This window comes from Antechinus flavipes, chromosome X, assembly GCF_016432865.1.
Source record: "Antechinus flavipes isolate AdamAnt ecotype Samford, QLD, Australia chromosome X, AdamAnt_v2, whole genome shotgun sequence".
NCBI classification, from domain to species: Eukaryota; Metazoa; Chordata; class Mammalia; order Dasyuromorphia; family Dasyuridae; genus Antechinus; species Antechinus flavipes.
This window is the reverse complement of record NC_067404.1, coordinates 85,257,350-85,272,928: the sequence shown is the minus strand read 5'-3', so window position 1 is coordinate 85,272,928 and position 15,579 is coordinate 85,257,350. Positions and strand designations below refer to the sequence as shown.

General features: G+C 60.0%; 2 protein-coding genes across 6 annotated transcripts; both read left to right on the top strand.

The window, feature by feature from the left end:
• The first annotated feature begins 246 nt into the window (after positions 1-246).
• TFE3 (transcription factor binding to IGHM enhancer 3) lies at positions 247-6,850 on the top strand. 4 transcript variants are annotated; one of them, XM_051968507.1, is made up of 11 exons: positions 250-600; positions 2,035-2,130; positions 2,348-2,461; positions 2,763-3,051; positions 3,657-3,881; positions 3,966-4,070; positions 4,460-4,577; positions 4,860-4,916; positions 5,023-5,098; positions 5,567-5,714; positions 6,199-6,850. In XM_051968507.1, exons 1-11 carry the CDS (start codon positions 383-385, stop codon positions 6,550-6,552), a joined length of 1,800 nt encoding a protein of 599 aa, XP_051824467.1. In that variant the 5' UTR covers positions 250-382; the 3' UTR covers positions 6,553-6,850. The 4 variants fall into 4 exon arrangements, with proteins under 4 accessions (XP_051824466.1, XP_051824468.1, XP_051824467.1 ...); XM_051968506.1 differs by having other exon boundaries at positions 247-600; positions 3,657-4,070; XM_051968508.1 differs by lacking the exon at positions 2,035-2,130 and having other exon boundaries at positions 249-600; positions 3,657-4,070.
• A 225-nt stretch (positions 6,851-7,075) lies between these two features.
• Positions 7,076-15,327, top strand: GRIPAP1 (GRIP1 associated protein 1). 2 transcript variants are annotated; one of them, XM_051968502.1, is made up of 25 exons: positions 7,076-7,374; positions 7,987-8,053; positions 8,255-8,316; positions 8,702-8,728; positions 9,407-9,514; positions 9,646-9,799; positions 9,892-10,088; positions 10,202-10,249; positions 10,724-10,755; positions 10,854-10,901; positions 10,995-11,094; positions 11,179-11,256; positions 11,414-11,506; positions 11,632-11,766; positions 11,865-11,960; positions 12,392-12,604; positions 13,004-13,117; positions 13,203-13,280; positions 13,363-13,515; positions 13,619-13,718; positions 13,878-14,008; positions 14,298-14,417; positions 14,499-14,592; positions 14,713-14,867; positions 14,958-15,327. In XM_051968502.1, the coding sequence occupies exons 1-25, from the start codon at positions 7,333-7,335 to the stop codon at positions 15,051-15,053; spliced, it is 2,541 nt and encodes an 846-aa protein (XP_051824462.1). In that variant the 5' UTR covers positions 7,076-7,332; the 3' UTR covers positions 15,054-15,327. The 2 variants fall into 2 exon arrangements, with proteins under 2 accessions (XP_051824462.1, XP_051824463.1); XM_051968503.1 differs by lacking the exon at positions 11,414-11,506 and having other exon boundaries at positions 7,077-7,374.
• The last annotated feature ends 252 nt before the right edge of the window (positions 15,328-15,579 follow it).

Genomic DNA, 15,579 nt, shown 5'->3' with positions numbered 1-15,579 from the left:
CGCCTAGGCCCGCCTCCGAGCGCTTGTTGAGGCCGGGGGGCGGGGCAGGCTCGGGTTCCGGAGGCGGAGCTCTCGTTTCGTTAGCTTGCGGTGATTGGCTTCGGAGTCGGCCTGCGCGGGGTTTTTGGTCACTTCCGGAGATGTTTCCCCGATGCAAAGGGGCGGGACGGGGCGGGGAGGGGAGGGGCAGCCTGGCGATGAGTCAGGGCCCAGCCCGTGTGGCTGACGCCGGCGCCCGGAGGAGGCCTGAGACCGCCTCCTCCTCTTTCCCCTGGCCGCGTCCGGCTCGGCTCCGCTCGGCTCGGCTGCTGGCCGGCGGGCTGGTGCCGATGGCGGCCGGCGGGTCGTGAGGGAGCGAACGATCCCGCGGCCTCCGGCGCCCATGTCAACGTCCTCGTCCATGTCGGTGTCCATGTCGGTGTCTGGGGCGGAGCCGGGCCGGGACTCAGCGGAGCCCGCGAGCGCCGGGCCTGGAGCGCGGGGGACCGCCGGCGCCCCCGCCGTCTTCGTGCTGCTGGAAGAGCGGCGGCCCGGAGGGCCCTCCGGAAGCGGTGGCGGCGGCGGCGGCAACGGCGGCGGCAGCTCGGGTTCGCTGCTCAGGTCGGAGGGGACCCGGGGCTGAGGTTCCAGCGCCCCGTGTGTCTTCGGGAGGGCGGGGCGGGGCGGGCGTCCCCCCTCCAGTGTGAATGGTCCCTTAGCCCACTTCTGATCGGGACCCCCTCAGAGGCTGGGATCCCAGGAGGAGGATCATCCAGGCTTTGGGAGAAAGGAGGCAGGGACCAGGAGTCCGGGAGGCCCCTGGCCCCGGGAAGGCAGAAGGTCCCCCTTTGTATAAAAGGGAACCGGTGGCTTGGGAAAAGGCAAGGACTGATCGAAGGAGGCCCTGGATTAGTCACCCCCTTCCCGTGCTCAGTTGGAACTCCTGGCTTAATCTCTTGGTTGTCAAGGATTGGAACTGCACTCTGCCCTGAGCCCTCTGGTGCCCCCCTCCCCCCCTCCATTCTCCCCTCTCTCCAGAGTTTGAGTGTTCCCCCTCCGAGGAAACTCCTCCTCCAGGAAATGGACCTGTGGGAGGGAGGGAACCGGCAGCGGAGGGAAGGAAAGAAGGGAGGGCTCGAGTTGGCTCCCTTTGCTTGTTTTTGCTTGTGTTTTTTTGGCTTCGTTCCCCTCTCCCCCCCCCCCCCCATCCTGATTGTAAGAGAATTAGGAGGCTTTTTGTGTGTTCTAACCTCCCACTTCCGATGCTGCCTTTCAATGCTCCTGTGTCTCTCCATGTCATCTTTATTTGGCTCAATGTCCCCATCCCCATCACCTCATTTTTCCCTTCTCGGGCTCCATCCTGGAGAAGAGCGGCTTGACTCCAGTCCCCGAGCATTTCTTTTAGCTCTCGGAACCTCTCTTGGGTTTCTTTAATAACTCATTGAGACCTTTATTGACCCATGGTCAGTCCTTCTGGGATGCGCTGAGAAGTTGAGGTGCTCTGAGGGTCTTGCCGTTCCTTAGAGGCATACAGTTCCTTCTTGCCTCAGGCCCTAACTGAGAGTGCCCTCCTGGCCCTGCCCCCCCCCTCCCCCCCGTGGGAAATCTCTGCTTTACTCTCATTACGATCCCCTCTTCTGTTTCCTTATTGGGCTCCCGGTCCCTCTTTCAAGCCCCAGAGTCTTTGGCTGACATTTTGGCTCAGGCACTTACTTCGTTACGCCCGGTACTGACCAAGTGGGTCCGGACTTGGGCCTCCCTTTCCTCCTTGAAACACTGAGCAAGTCGGACCTGCTCAGTTCTGAGGTCCCCCTGCCTACGATTCCCACGATTTCTCAGGCACGTGCTAGCGGCCCTGAACTTTTACTCCCTTTGGCTATTCCATGTTCGGAAATCCTTCTCAGTTTCCGGAAGTTTGACTTTCTTCGGGGCTTCTTTCTTAGGTCAGTCAATAAACATTAAGTGCCTACTGTGTACTAGGCACCAGGCTGAGCGCTGCAGGCGCCAGAAGAGGTGAGAGTCAGTCCCTGCCCTCAAGGAGCTTCTGTCTTTTAGGGACGGTTACCTGCCCGCAATCGACCTCTTACTGACTCTTGGCCAACCCCTTGGCCCCCTCTTCTTCCCCGGTCTCTTCCTCCAGTCAGTCACAGAGTAGGTAGAACACTTCAGCTCAGCTCCTCCTCTTTTCGCACTCAGGATTCCAAGGCCTGGAGAGCCTCAGGGATTTCTCCAGAAGGCTAGAAGTCAGCCCCATGACCGAGGGCCTATCCCTGTGTGTCTATGAGAGATGGAGGCCTAAGTGGGGAGGGGAGGGCTAGATGAGGATCAAATGACCCCCCCCCCCCAAATCCACCTGTTCTCCTTGTAGCCTGAACTCCCTGCTCCCTGAGTCTGGGATCGTGGCCGACATTGAGCTGGAGAACGCCTTATCCCTGACCCCAGATAGCTTCTATGAGCTGAAGAGTCAGCCCCTTCATTCCAGGTACTGAGGGGCCCGCTTCTTAGGCTATGGGACCTCTGGCCCGTTCCTCCCTATTCCCCTTTCCCTGACCCCGAGCTGCCAGGGTCCAGGCTCCCCTTCTTCTGTCTGTCCCTTCCTGGGCACTGAAAAAGAATGTGCTGAGTCATCTGTGTTCTGGGTATGATTGGGAAATCTCTGTCCCTCTTGTCCCTGTGTCTTTCTCGTTGCTCAATTGCACAGCTCCCACGGGCAGTCCCGGATCGTCATGTCTGCCTGCCACTGTGGCCTGTCAGCCTTCTGTCTTTCTCGTTTTCCTTTCTAGCCTCCCTTCCCAGGCAGCTCCAGCAGCATCCTCACAGGCTCCAGCTTCATCATCTTTAGTCATGTCTTCCCGAATCCTCCTTCGCCAGCAGCTGATGAGAGCCCAAGCACAAGAGCAAGAGCAGCGGGAGCGTCGGGAGCGGGCGGCTTCCGGCGCGTTCTCTGGCGGCCCGGCCCCTCCAGCATCCCCGGCCATCTCGGTGGTAGTTGGGGCTAGCCCTGGTGGCCCTTCTGGTGGGGTGGGGCTTACCCGACCCGCCTCTGCTCAGGTGCCAGTGGAGGTGCTGAAGGTGAGGAGCTCGACATTGTGTCTGCAGGTCACAGAAGGGAGGTCAGCTCACCGTTCACCCCTGGGCTACCTTCGTTTCCTCCACCCGTCCCGTGCGGAGAGTGGGTTAGAGCAGGCGTCCTTCCAGAGATCACTTGCAGGGGGGAATCCATGAGCTTAGATAAGCAAAGTCACCTAGACGTTTTACCCATTTTTAACCGAGATCAAGCACGCCCTTCACTAATTCGGAGGGGGCCGTTTTACAGAGAAGGTTGAGAATGCCGGGCCTCGATGGCATCTTCAGGGTCCTTTCACCTGTGACAGGCTGTACTGGTGGAAAGCTATTTTCTGACAGTTCTGAGCCTGCTCTGGTGGAAAGAACACTGAGCTTGGGCCCCTGGGGGACTACGAGCCAGCCCCGGCCGTGGCGTTTGCCGACTCTCTAACTCTGACCCTTGGTTCTCAACTCGAAAGCGGAGGGATGAGAGGAGAGAGCGGAGGTGATGGCTAAAGTCCCTTCCGGGTCTCAGTAGCTAATTCTAGGAAGGCGTCAACCTTCTAGGGCCTGGCCTAGGCTCCCACGGGGGATTCTAGCGTCTTGATTGTTTCCTGCCCACTCCATCCCAGGTCCAGACACACCTAGAGAACCCTACCCGCTACCACCTGCAGCAGGCCCGGCGCCAGCAGGTCAAACAATACCTGTCAACTACACTTGGCCCCAAGCTTGCTTCTCAGGCCCTGACACCACCACCTGCTGAGGGTACTTCAGCTGAGAGGTCCCAGCCAGCTGCAGGAAGCGCCCCTAATAGCCCCATGGCCCTTCTCAACATTGGCTCCAGTTCAGAGAAGGAGGTAAGCCCCCAGTGTGACCCTGGGCAGAGTACCAAGCTGAAGTTAAATCTTCTCCTGCCACCTGGTCTCTTCTCTGGTTCTCAGATTGATGATGTGATTGATGAGATCATCAGCTTGGAGTCCAGTTATAATGATGAGATGCTTGGCTACCTGCCTGGAGGCCCTGGGGGACTGCAGCTCCCAAGCACAGTGAGCCTGAGATGTGCCCAGGATATGGGGAGGAGGGCTATGGGGATATTTGCTTTAAGAGCAAAAGCCCCCACTTTCCTAGGATAAAATGGAGTCAGATGACAGGGGGAATGGAAGCGTGCCCTTCTGAAAAGATTCCCCTCTCCCACGGGTGGAGATTGGGACTGAGTAGTTTGGTTTATGAGTGCCCTCCCCTCTCCCTGCCCCTCCCCCCGGGATGGAGCCCGGGACCCCTGTAATTTGGATTCCAATATTCCCTTTAAGGGTTCCTTCTGAAGATTAGGGCATCGGAGAGTTTAGCCAGAGATTTGTGGGGGTAGATAGAGGGTGAACTTGGTGGGGGGGGAGACCTGGTAAGTCTCATCCCTACCCCCCCCCCTGAAAAAAAGCTGCCCGTTTCTGGGAACCTGCTGGATGTGTACAGTGGCCCCAGTGCCGTGACCCCAGCTGTCCCTGTCAGCAACTCCTGTCCTGCTGAGCTGACCAGTATCAAGCAGGAGATCTCCGGTGAGCTGTTCTCCTCCCCCAGTCCTCCCTCCCCTCACAGTGGTAGAAAGTCCAGCACTCCAGGATCCATGACCCAAGTAGTGGGGACTCAAGGGCTGGGGTGTAGGGGAGCTCTGGAAACATCTGATGGAGCCTAGAACCGGGTGGCTTTTGGGAGGGGAACTCGAGGACAACGTGGGTGGGTATCGAGGCTGGCAGCTGGGGAGGTAGTGGGGGGGGATGGAGGGGGGGGGTGGTCAGCTCCCTTCCTTGACTTGGCTCCACTCTGTCCATTCCCTGCAGAGAATGAGGCAAAGGCCCTTCTGAAGGAGCGCCAGAAGAAGGACAATCATAATCTTAGTGAGCCTTGGGGAAGACGGGGGCTAGGGATTCCTGGGGTCCGGGATTCCAGGGCTGGCTCCGTCACAGCCAGGCCACAAGGCTCTGCTTCTAACCCTTTTCCCAGTTGAACGGCGGAGACGCTTTAACATCAATGACCGGATCAAGGAGCTGGGCACCCTGATCCCCAAGTCCAGTGACCCGTGAGTCCTTCTGGGGACAGAAATGGCTCTGCAAGCCTGACTCCTTAGGGTTGGGGAAAGATTTTCTCCTCTTAATCCAGGCTGTGTGTCCCAAGGCAAGGCCCTAAGCCTCCTTGGGCCAGTAGTTTTTCTGCATCCATGAAATGAGTGTGGGGACCTGACAATATCTCCTCATTTCAGAGGAGAAAACTAGGGTGCTGAAGGAGAGCAGGAGATTTGGAGGCAAGATCCGGGTTTGAATCCTTACTGCTGCCTGTCACCTTCAGCATGCTCTTCCCTTTCTCTGGGCCTGGGCCTTCTGTAAAAAGAGGGTTTCCTTAGTCAATGTTTGCTGTGTCAGCTCTCCCCAGTTTCCCACCAGCCAGGCCAGGCTTCTCATTGGGCCTCCCAGAGCCTGGGAGCTGGGGGAGGGAAATGGCAGATACTCAGGCGGGCACCAGTTCTTAGCCTCCTTCTTCCACGGCCCAGGGAAATCCGATTGAATAAGGGAACCATACTCAAGGCCTCAGTGGACTATATCCGAAAACTCCAGAAGGAGCAGCAGAGGGCCAAAGATCTGGAGAGCCGACAACGGGTGCTGGAACAAGCCAACCGAAGCCTGCAGCTCAGGGTCCAGGTGGGCCACCTGCTTCCCTTCCTTCCCCAGGGGCTTCTGAAGATGGGGGCAAGAAAAGCTTCCAGAGTCACTGGGGTGGGGGTGGGGTAGTTTTGACTGGAGAATGCCAGGGTCTGAAAGATGGGAATAGATGGCATAAAAGTTGGGAGCCGGAAAGATCCTCGTTTGGTGAACTAGGCCGTGTGGCCCAACCCACTCTCCCCCTCGATTTCCTTATCGGTAGGTCAGGGAGAATTGGGAACATAGGCGCCTCTGTAAAGCAAAGCTCCTTAAACGGGGCCTGTCCTAAAATGATGCTTGATGATTTGTACGCCTATTTTATGGATCTGGTCGGGGGAAAATTTCTTGGGGGGGGAAGGGAGATGGAAGAGTGGGGAAAGTTTAAGAAGCCCTGGTGTAAAGCCTTATGCAGACACCTCCCGACACTTGGGGAGGGAGAGGGGCCCAGCTCCTCAATTTCGGACCTTCTTCTACCCCTTTGCAGGAGCTGGAACTCCAAGCACAGATCCATGGCCTGCCCTTGTCCCCTGTCTCCAAGGGAGATCCACTGGAATGCAGTGCCCCGCAGCCCCTGCCCCCTCCTCCTGAAGCTCTCCTGGATCTACACTTTCCCGGGGATCCCCTGGGGGAACTGGGCGAAGATCCCTTCCAGCTCGGCCTAGAGGACATTCTGATGGAGGAGGACGAGGCGGCCACGGCGGCGGGACTCCTAGGCTCAGGGACAGGGCTGTCCCCTCTGCGGGCCGCCACTGACCCCTTGCTTTCCTCTGTCTCCCCGGCCCAGTCCAAGGGGAGCAGCAGCCGGCGGAGCAGTTTCAGTATGGAGGAGGAGTCCTGATGAAGCCCCGCCTCCCGGCAGCCCCTTGGCGCAGACGCATATGTTCCTACCCCTCCCCTTCCCACTTCCCCCTCCCTTTGGCGGAGAGAAGGGGCGGGACCTGGACGGAAAAAGGGCTGCCTCCTCCTTCCTCCCCCCACCCCTTTTGGTCCCGGAGTTATAACCGTGGAAGCCCCGTGTAGATCCTGGAAACTGACAGGCTGCGGGTTGGACTTGGGGGGAGGGGGGAGGGGGTTGCGGCCCGCGGGCTCCGCTTCTCTTGCAGACACAATAAAACATGGCTCAACTTTGTTAAAGAGCTTTGAAGTCGGTCCGCTCCTTTTCGGAATGGGGGTAGAGGAAGTTGCTGGGGAGTGAGGCGAACCGTAGCCGGCCCGGCACCCCGAGTCCGGGCCGGGAAGCATTGGCAGATGAGCCTGCAGCCAGACCTGCCCCCTTCCGGCCTTTTTCCCTCAAGGCATGAAACCGGGGCGGGCATAGAGGGCGGAGCGGGGGGAGGGCTCAACGGGACTTCCGGCGTAAGGAGACGCCTGCCTTCCCAGCACCCTCTCTTCCCGCCGGGCACCACCAAAAGCCGAGTACCCAGGGGGAGAGAGAGAGAGAAACATCGAGTCGGTCGTCTTGGTCCGGGCCGTCCCACCTGGCGACGTCTTTCCCTTTCTCACCCTGTGCCATTGGCAGCGTCCCACTTTCCCGGAGTCGTAGCCCTGCTGAGACGGTTGCGCCTGCGCGGACGGCACCGGAGGCGGTTTTTTTTTTTTGGGGGGGGAGGGCAAGAACATGGCGCAGGCTCTTTCCGAAGAGGAGTTCCAACGGATGCAGGTGGCTGGAAGCGAGGCGCGGGGCCGGGGAAAGGCTGGGCGGGGTTCTGAGGGTATGGGCTGAAAGGAGAGCGGGGGTCTTCCTAGTAATTGTGTGGGAGGAGCCCCTAAGGGGCTGGGGGGGAGGGGAGCGGGATCGAATCCTTCTAGAGGAACGTTCTGTGGGCGGGGTTAGCAGGGCCCATCGAGCGAGGGCCCAATCGAGGTCCGAGAAGGGCGGGCACTGCCGGACTCGTAACGGAAGGACGACCAGTAGGAAGCACTGAGAGGCGGGACGCTCGGTCAGGGTCTGAGGAAGGCAGGGTCCAGGAGAGCACGGAGGAAGGGAAGAACCAATAGAGATCCAAGGAGGGCAGTGGAGGGAGGCGGGACCCCTAGGACCGGAAGGGACTAAAGAGCCGAGCAAAAAAAAGGGGGGCCTGTCCAGTTCTGGAGGGAGACCTTCCTGAGGAGATCCCCCAGTGGTAGAAGAATCCATCTCTTGCTTACTGTGACCCTCAACAAGTCGCCTGCTGCACCATGAGTTGGGAGAGGGGAGCTGATGTACTGATTTCTAAGAGATTGGGAGGGGGTGGTACTGAGGAAAGGGGGGACTCCTGCCCTGCTCCACTAGGCCCAGCTACTGGAGCTTCGGACCCAGAACTACCAGCTGTCAGACGAGCTGAGGAAGAATGGTGTTGGTAAGGCTGCAGGGGAAAGGGGGGCGCGGGGGCGGGGTGCTAAATGGAGACCTGCCCTGGGGAATCACTGGTGCCTTCCCTGAGATGGGCTGCTGTGGGGGTGGGGGTGGAAGCTCTTGATCCCTCACCTGTCAAATGGATGGAGGATCAACAACAGCCTGTCAGCCATAGGAACTGCCGCCCCTGTTTTTCTGTCCTCAGAGCTCACCTCCCTCCGGCAGAGAATCACCTTCCTGGACAAGGAGTTTGCCCGAGCCCAAAAGGTGTTCAGGATGATCCCCATCTCTCATCGTCCATCCACTACTCAGGGGTTTCCCTGCCCCTCTGTCTCTCAAGTCGTTCCTTCAGCTTCTCCTCTTGGCCTTTTTGTGGGCTCTCTTGCATTTCCCCCCTGTGCCCCTCAAAGTCGCTCTTTTAAGTTGTTCTCCCCATTGCAGTAGTTTTTCCCTGAGCCTCACTCTCTCCCCTCTTCTTCCCCCCAATGGCTCTTCCCTAGTCCCTGCCCTCACTACTTTCTCTATCCACCTCCACCCCCCACCCCACAAGTTTTTGCTTCATCTCCCATTCCCTTAGGCCATCTCCTTCCCCTATTCTTAATAGTGATGCCTCTTGTAACCAATTCTTCTCTCCCTGTCTCTCATCTCACAGGCTCTGAGCAAGAGCAAGAAAGCCCAGGTGAGGAGGACTGGAAGGGGCAGGAATTGGGCACCCCTGGGGACCCCTTAGACAAAGGTGACTTCAGAACGTGTCCATTATCAGTTCTTGCCTGGAAGAGAAACCTGGGTTCTCAGATTCAATGTGTTAACGTTGGTCCAGGCTGCAGTCTCCCTATGGCTTCACTGTCCCTTATTGGTCAATAAAGTAGAAGAGGGGGAGGGGGTTTGGACATGGTCTATCTCTAAATACCCTTCTGGGTTGGATGTGCTGGAATCCTCCTGGGCTCTCCCTCTCTCCTGGATGGAAGGTTTTACACATACTCTCACACACTCACACACACACACACACACACACACCCTTGAAAGTACCTGTAACGTTCAAAGGAAATGGGTGCTTTTTGAAGAACTGATGGGAGAAACTAAAGGTTGTCATAGATGTCAATGGCAGCGGCTCACAGAAGGGACTTTAGTGACTCTGTCCCTTAGGTCTCAGAGAGGGATGAGAGGGACAGCTCTGCAGCCGGCTGGCTGTCTTCCCCTCATCCCATCTCTCTTTCCCTCTCTCTCCCTCCTCCCTCCTCTTGCCCTTCCTCCATATTTCCTCTTCATCCCGGTGGTGCCTGGTCTTTGCTGGGTTTCACATCTATGTGTGTCGCGTGTGCTCCTTCCTACGTGTGCATATGCCTGCGGATCCCAGGAAGTCGAAGTTCTGCTCAACGAGAACCAGATGCTTCAGGGCAAACTCCACAGTCAGGAAGATGACTTTCGGCTGCAAAACAGCACGCTCCTTCAAGAGCTCAGTAAGGTCTGGAATCCCTGGCGCGAAGCGGGAGCACGGAGGGGCCACTGATGCTCCAGCATGGCTTCCGGGATAGGGCCAGAGCTGCTGCTTGTAGCTAAGAAGGAGGGTTCTGATGGGGCTCCTTTCTCCTTCAGCTTTGCGCACAGATCGAGCAGCTGGAGCAGGAGAATCGGCAGCTAAAGGAAGGCTCCTTGGGTCCGGGGCCTCCCAGCACGGGCAGCGGCCCTGTAGATGGGGAGCTTCTGCGCCTGCAGGCGGAGAACACAGCCCTCCAGAGAAATGTCACAGGTAGTAGTTCAGGGTCCCAATAGGTGGTGGTAGTAGGGAGCCTGGGGTCTCTTGAGGAGGTGACAGGACCTCAGGCTCCTGCTTATTCCCAGCTCTGCAGGAACGCTATGAGAAAGAGCAGACGAGTTCTCCAGCTCCGCCAGAGGCCGCTGGAAAGGAGGATGCAGGTGGCTGTGGGGACCATGCGGGAGACCTGGTCGTGCCCCCTCCGTTGGCAGAGGCCGAGCTGAAGTGGGAAGTAGAGAAGGAAGAGAAGAGGCTACTCCAAGAGCGTTTGCAGGGACTCGAGGTAGGCCGCAAGGGCTGGGGGGTGGGCGCAGATTACCTTAGCGCCAGTGCCTCAGGGAGGTCAGGTCACCAGTTATATCCCATACATTTGCCGGGATCTGCCTACGTCTACAGAGCTCGAAGCAGGCTGAGACGGCCAAGCTGCAGGAGGAGGTAGCCAAGGTGGGACTTTGCCCGGCACCTTGATGACAGGAGGCTGCAGCTGCTGTCCAACAACACCTCTTCCCCCCCCGCCCCCCCCACCAGGCCTCAGTTTCCCCCACACTTGACCACCTCCTTTCTTGCCCACTGCCCTTTCCCTTTTCTAGCACCCAACCACTCAGGCTCTGTTGCATTGTCTCTGCCCGGTTCTTTTGGGCTTTAGTGAGTCTCAGTCCCCCTCTCCCTGAATCTCCTGCCCCCTCCTCCCTCTCCCTCCCCCCCACCGCCCCCCCCCAGCTCTGTTGTAGCTCTCGTTGCTCTCTTGCCGATTGAGAGGCCAGCGGGTGGCAGGTATCTGTGGTAGCCCCTCCCTGGCCTAGTCCTGACCCAGGCTGCCACCACCCCTCTCATCTTCCCGTTGCCCTTCTCTGTTCCCTTGTGTCCCGAGGCCAGAGGCCTGGTGCCCTGGGTTCCCATGGCCTTTCTATTCCACAGCTGTCGGAAAAGCTGAAGAAGAAACAGGAGAGGTACATGGGAACCTCTTGCGAGCCAGGGCTTTGGTGGGGGGGATTCAGGGGGAGGGTCCTGCATCTGCCCAGCCCATGTTCCTTTTTCCCTTGCTTAGCTTCTTCCGCCTGCAGACAGAGAAGGAGGCTTTGTACAACGACAGCAGGTACAGGACTGGGGGGAGAATGGGGGGGGGGGGCGAGATCTGAGGGAGCCGGGACCCCGGATTGCTGGCACACCCGATCCTACCCCCTGGCAGGAACAAGATAGAAGAGCTTCGCCAGCATCAGGAGGCAGATCTCAAAGCCCAGGTAGTCCGGACTCAGAAGCTGCAGGAGGAACTTCAGGCGGCAAACCAGGTTGGGCACAGATGGAGTGGGGGTAGGGGGGTAGGCGAAGCAGAGCGCTGAGGACCCTGACTTTGCTCCACCCACCCCGCACAGAGCCTAGCTGAGCTGAGGGAACAATGCCAGGCCGAGCGCCAGGACCATGCCAGTGCCCTCCGCACCCTCCAGGACCAGGTATGGCTCGAGGCTGCTCTCTCCATCGGCAAAAAGCAGGTCTTGGGCTGGGCGCACGGTCCGTGTGCATTTGCGTGTCTCTTTTTCTCTTTCCCCTCTTTCTGCCCTTTGTGTCCCTTTGCGCCTTTCCCTGGGCTTTGCACTTCGGGCTCCCCAGGCGGCGCGCCAAAGCGCAGACTTACAGGAGCGGGTGCAGGCACTGTTGGCGGAGAGCGATGCTTTGCGGACCAACCTTGCTGCCCTAGAGCAGGTATTGGGACTGGGGAGTGTCCTGTGCATCTGCCCGGCTCTGGCTCCCTCCCTTCCCCTCTCGCTCTTCCTCCCCGGGGCCGTGGGATGCCCCTCTCAGGCCCCTCTGCCTCCTGGGGCCCCCAGATCCAGACAGCCAAGACTCAGGAGTTGTGTGCCTTGCGGGAGCAGACTGCGGGCCTGGCCACCGAGCTGCAGCAGCGCCAGGCTGAGTACGAAGCCCTAGCAGGCCATAGAGATGATCTTAGCTCCCAGCTGCAGGTGAGCATCTGCCTGCCTCCCTCTTCCCCATCACCCCGGGCTCAAGCTGGGGGCCCCCGCTGTGGGGGTCCAGCTGGGTGACACTCTGCCCCCCTCAGGAATCGCTTCGGGCAAATGGACGGCTTCTGGAGCAGCTTCAGGTCCTGGGGCAGGAGAAAGAAAATCTCAGTAGGGAGCTGGAAGAGGCCCGCAAGGTGCATGGCAGCTCAGCCTGGGTCGGGGCTTAAGAGGCGCAGCCCTTGGAGCCGGGAGCCGCCTTCAAGTCTCTTGGGGATTTGGGGGCCCCAGGGAGATCCTGAGGGTCTGGCTGGGCCTCGACAAAGGCTTGTCGGTTCTCCGTGAGACCCTCTGGTCTTAGTTGTAGGAACTCGGGGGCCATTCGCACAGCCCTAGGACCGTTGGGAACACCTGACTCTTCTGGGAAGCTGGCTTTTGCCAATTGTTCCCTTCCCGCTCATGACCTAGTGGGGCAGACTCACTGGGCTTCCTTTGTTGGAGGCAGAGTTTGGTCTGTGTGAAGGGCTGAGAGGAGAGGGCAGTTGGCTGTGTTTGGGGGTCCTAGAGGGGCGAGGGGGGGAGTTGGGGTCTCAGAGCCTCGGGAGTCCAGCTCAATTCTTCCCTACAGAGCGCCGAAAAGAGGAAGGCTCTTCTGGATGAGGTGGCGGCCGAGGCGCTGCAGGAAAAGTCGAGGCACAAGGAGGAGCTGGGCTCGGCCCGACTGCAGGCCGAGAAGGACGTGCTAGCGGTGAGGGCACGCTACGAGCGGGAGCTCCGGCAGCTCCACGATGGTCGGCGGCGACAGGAGGAAGAGCTCCGGGCCCAGATCCGGGAAGAGAAGGTGGGAGTCCTCACCCCACACCGAGGAGGGAAGCTTCCTTTCTAGCTTTCCTCCCGCGAGGGAAACCCCGGGCAAAGGCCCAGCGTGAGCATACGGGGAGTCACGCTGAGACAGAAGTAGCCGGAACTCAGTTGTGACGGCCTCAGGGCGCCAGACTGAAGTTCCATATTCGATCCTGGGGAGCCACTGGAGTTCAGTGAGGACGGGAGCGATGCGGTCAGACCCCCACATTAGGAAGTCCCTCTGATGGCACGACGGGCCAGGAGGCCATTTGGGCCCTGGCAGAAGTAGAGCCATCTAGTGAGAGGGGCCTTCCCGTCTGGGAATTGGGCCTTGGTGTTGCCTTTGATCTGCACTGGGGGAAGGGGGGAGATGCCAGCGGGCCTCCTCTCCCCACAGGCACGGACCCGGGATCTGGAGAGCCTGCAGCAGATGGTGGAGGAGCTGCGTGCCCAGCTGCAGTCGATGGAGGGAGCCAAGGGCTGGTTCGAGCGGCGACTAAAAGAGGCAGAGGTGCGGCCCCCGGCACGCCCCAGCTTGGTGCGCGGGTCCCAGCAGCCCTGCTGCGTCTAGTCAGCCCCATGCTCTTCCCATGCAGGAGGCCCTAGAGGAGCAGCATCAGGAGCACGAGGAGAACCTGCACGTGCAAGAGGAGCGCCACAAAGCCGAGCTGCAGGTGGGCCAAGTGCCCCCTTAGGAGGTGGGGGGTGTCCGGGGGTGGCCCAACCTGTCGGGCTCACGGTTCCGGTCATCTCTAGCGGAAAGAAGAGGAGGTCCGGGCCGCGGAGGGCCAGCTGCAGGAGGCTGAGGCGCTGTGTGGCGGCCATCTCGACACCATCGCTCGACTGCAGCAGGAAGTGAAGGATGTGGCGGATGGGCAGCGCATCCTCGAGAAGAAAGGGAGCGCCACGGTGAGCACACGGCCCAGGACATCCAGCCCCAGAGCCCCGTGGCCGGTCCCAGCCCCTGCCCTCTGAGCACCCCCTTTTGTCCTCCTTGTGTATCTTCCCAAAGCTGAAGGACCTGAAGCGGCAGCTGCAGTTGGAACGGAAGAGGGCCGACAAGCTGCAGGAGCGGCTCCAGGAGTTCCTGACCAATAGCAAGAGCCGCTCTGGTGAGCGGAAGCCCCTGAACGTGGAAATGGGAATGGGGAGTGGGCAAGAGGCCGCCCGGTTGCAGGGATGGGAACAGGGAGCGGACCGGGGAGCCCCCGAGACAGGCTGGGGAGGAGTGTCTGTCTGAGGCCTGAGGCCTCTCCCCCTGTGTCCCCCAGGCTTTGAGGAGCTCGTCCTGTCAGAGATGAGCTCCCCCAGCCGGGCCCAAACGGGCGACAGCAGCAGCGTCTCCTCCTTCAGCTACCGGGAGATCCTCCGGGAGAAGGAGGGCTCAGCTGGCCCTGCTCGGGTACAGCGAGTTAGCCGCCACATCTCCACCCCTCAGCCCTGGGTAGAAGGGAGGGCAGTGGGAGGGCGGGCAGCCTGGTGGCTCTCTCTTGGCCTGCTCACACACGCTGGAGCTTGGTCTCGGCTCCACGGAGAAGACCACGGGTGTCCAAAGCTTGCTCGGCAGAGGGAGCGGGTCTGGATGACGTCTCACACGAATGTGGCTGGGCCCGGGATCTGATGGGGAGAGACTGGGGAGGGGGGGGGGGGGGGGGGGACTTGGCAGCCCAAGGTCTTATGGCCCTCTCTAGTCATCCTCAGGGAGCCCCCCAGGCCCGGCTCGGCCAGCAGAGCTTTCGGATGAGGAGGTGGCTGAGCTCTTTGAGAGGCTGGCGGAGACGCAGCAAGAGAAGTGGATGCTGGAGGAGAAGGTGCCCAGGCTGGGTCTTTGAGGGGAGGGCCGGGGGGCCAGGGTCGGCACCGTGACCACATTTGTGATCGGGCCCTAACAGGTCAAGCACCTGGAGGTGAGCAGTGCCTCTATGGCGGAGGACCTGTGCCGCAAGAGCGCCATCATTGAGACTTATGTCATGGACAGCCGCATTGGTAGCTTTCAATCCCGACTAACCCTTCCTGCCCCCTTCTGGGTCTGGGTCCAAGCTGGCAGGGGTGGGGGGCAGGAAATACCAAGGCCCAAGTCTCAGGCCCCATCCTCTGACCTGGCAGACGTGTCGGGCCCCTCAGGCCACACAGACAGGAGCGGCCTGGGCAGTGTCCTGCGGGACCTGGTGAAGCCAGGGGACGAGAACCTCCGGGAGATGAACAAGAAGCTCCAGAACATGTTGGAAGAGCAGCTCACCAAAAACATGCACCTCCACAAGGTGCGGGGGAGGGGGACCGGGCAGAGCCTGGGGGGGACAGGGGGGACCTGCAGCCCTGGGCAGGGCTGACTTCCTGCTCTCTGCCCTCAGGACATGGAAGTTCTCTCCCAGGAAATCGTCAGGCTCAGCAAGGAATGTGTTGGGGGCACAGAGCCATCCCCGGCCGGATCCGGAGAGGCCAGTTGAGATGGCCAGCCCCCTAGCCTGCCCACCGCCCACCCGGCCCCCAGCTCGCATCCGTCCCCGTGCATGACTGTGTGTGACCCAGTTCTATTTATGGCTCCTGGCCCACAGCGGCTGCTGCACTTTGGGGGGGTAGGGGAGTGGTTCACGCTCCAGAGAGCCCGGGATCGAGGTCAGCAGTCCACCGTGCTGCGCCAACGTGCTGTCAAGGCCCTGACTTGTGTGCTCCGTTTCCCCTGAAAAAAATAATGTCCTACCTTCCTCTCCTGCCTGAAAACCTGGTCGCCTCTTATTTGCTGAGCATCGGGGGCTGAAGGGGGTGGTCTGGGCCTTCTCCCCAAGCCCTCTGGTTGCCCATCACGGTCTCCCTCAATCTTGCCAATGGATGGAAGCCCATTTACAAGAGCTAGGAGCCAACAGCCCCTTACCCAAGATTCTCTGGGTCTCCGTGGGAACACCTGCCTGCCCCCTCAGCAGCACCGCCCCCTCTCCCTCCCCCCCAAGCTGTCTGAAGGACGACACAGCGCCA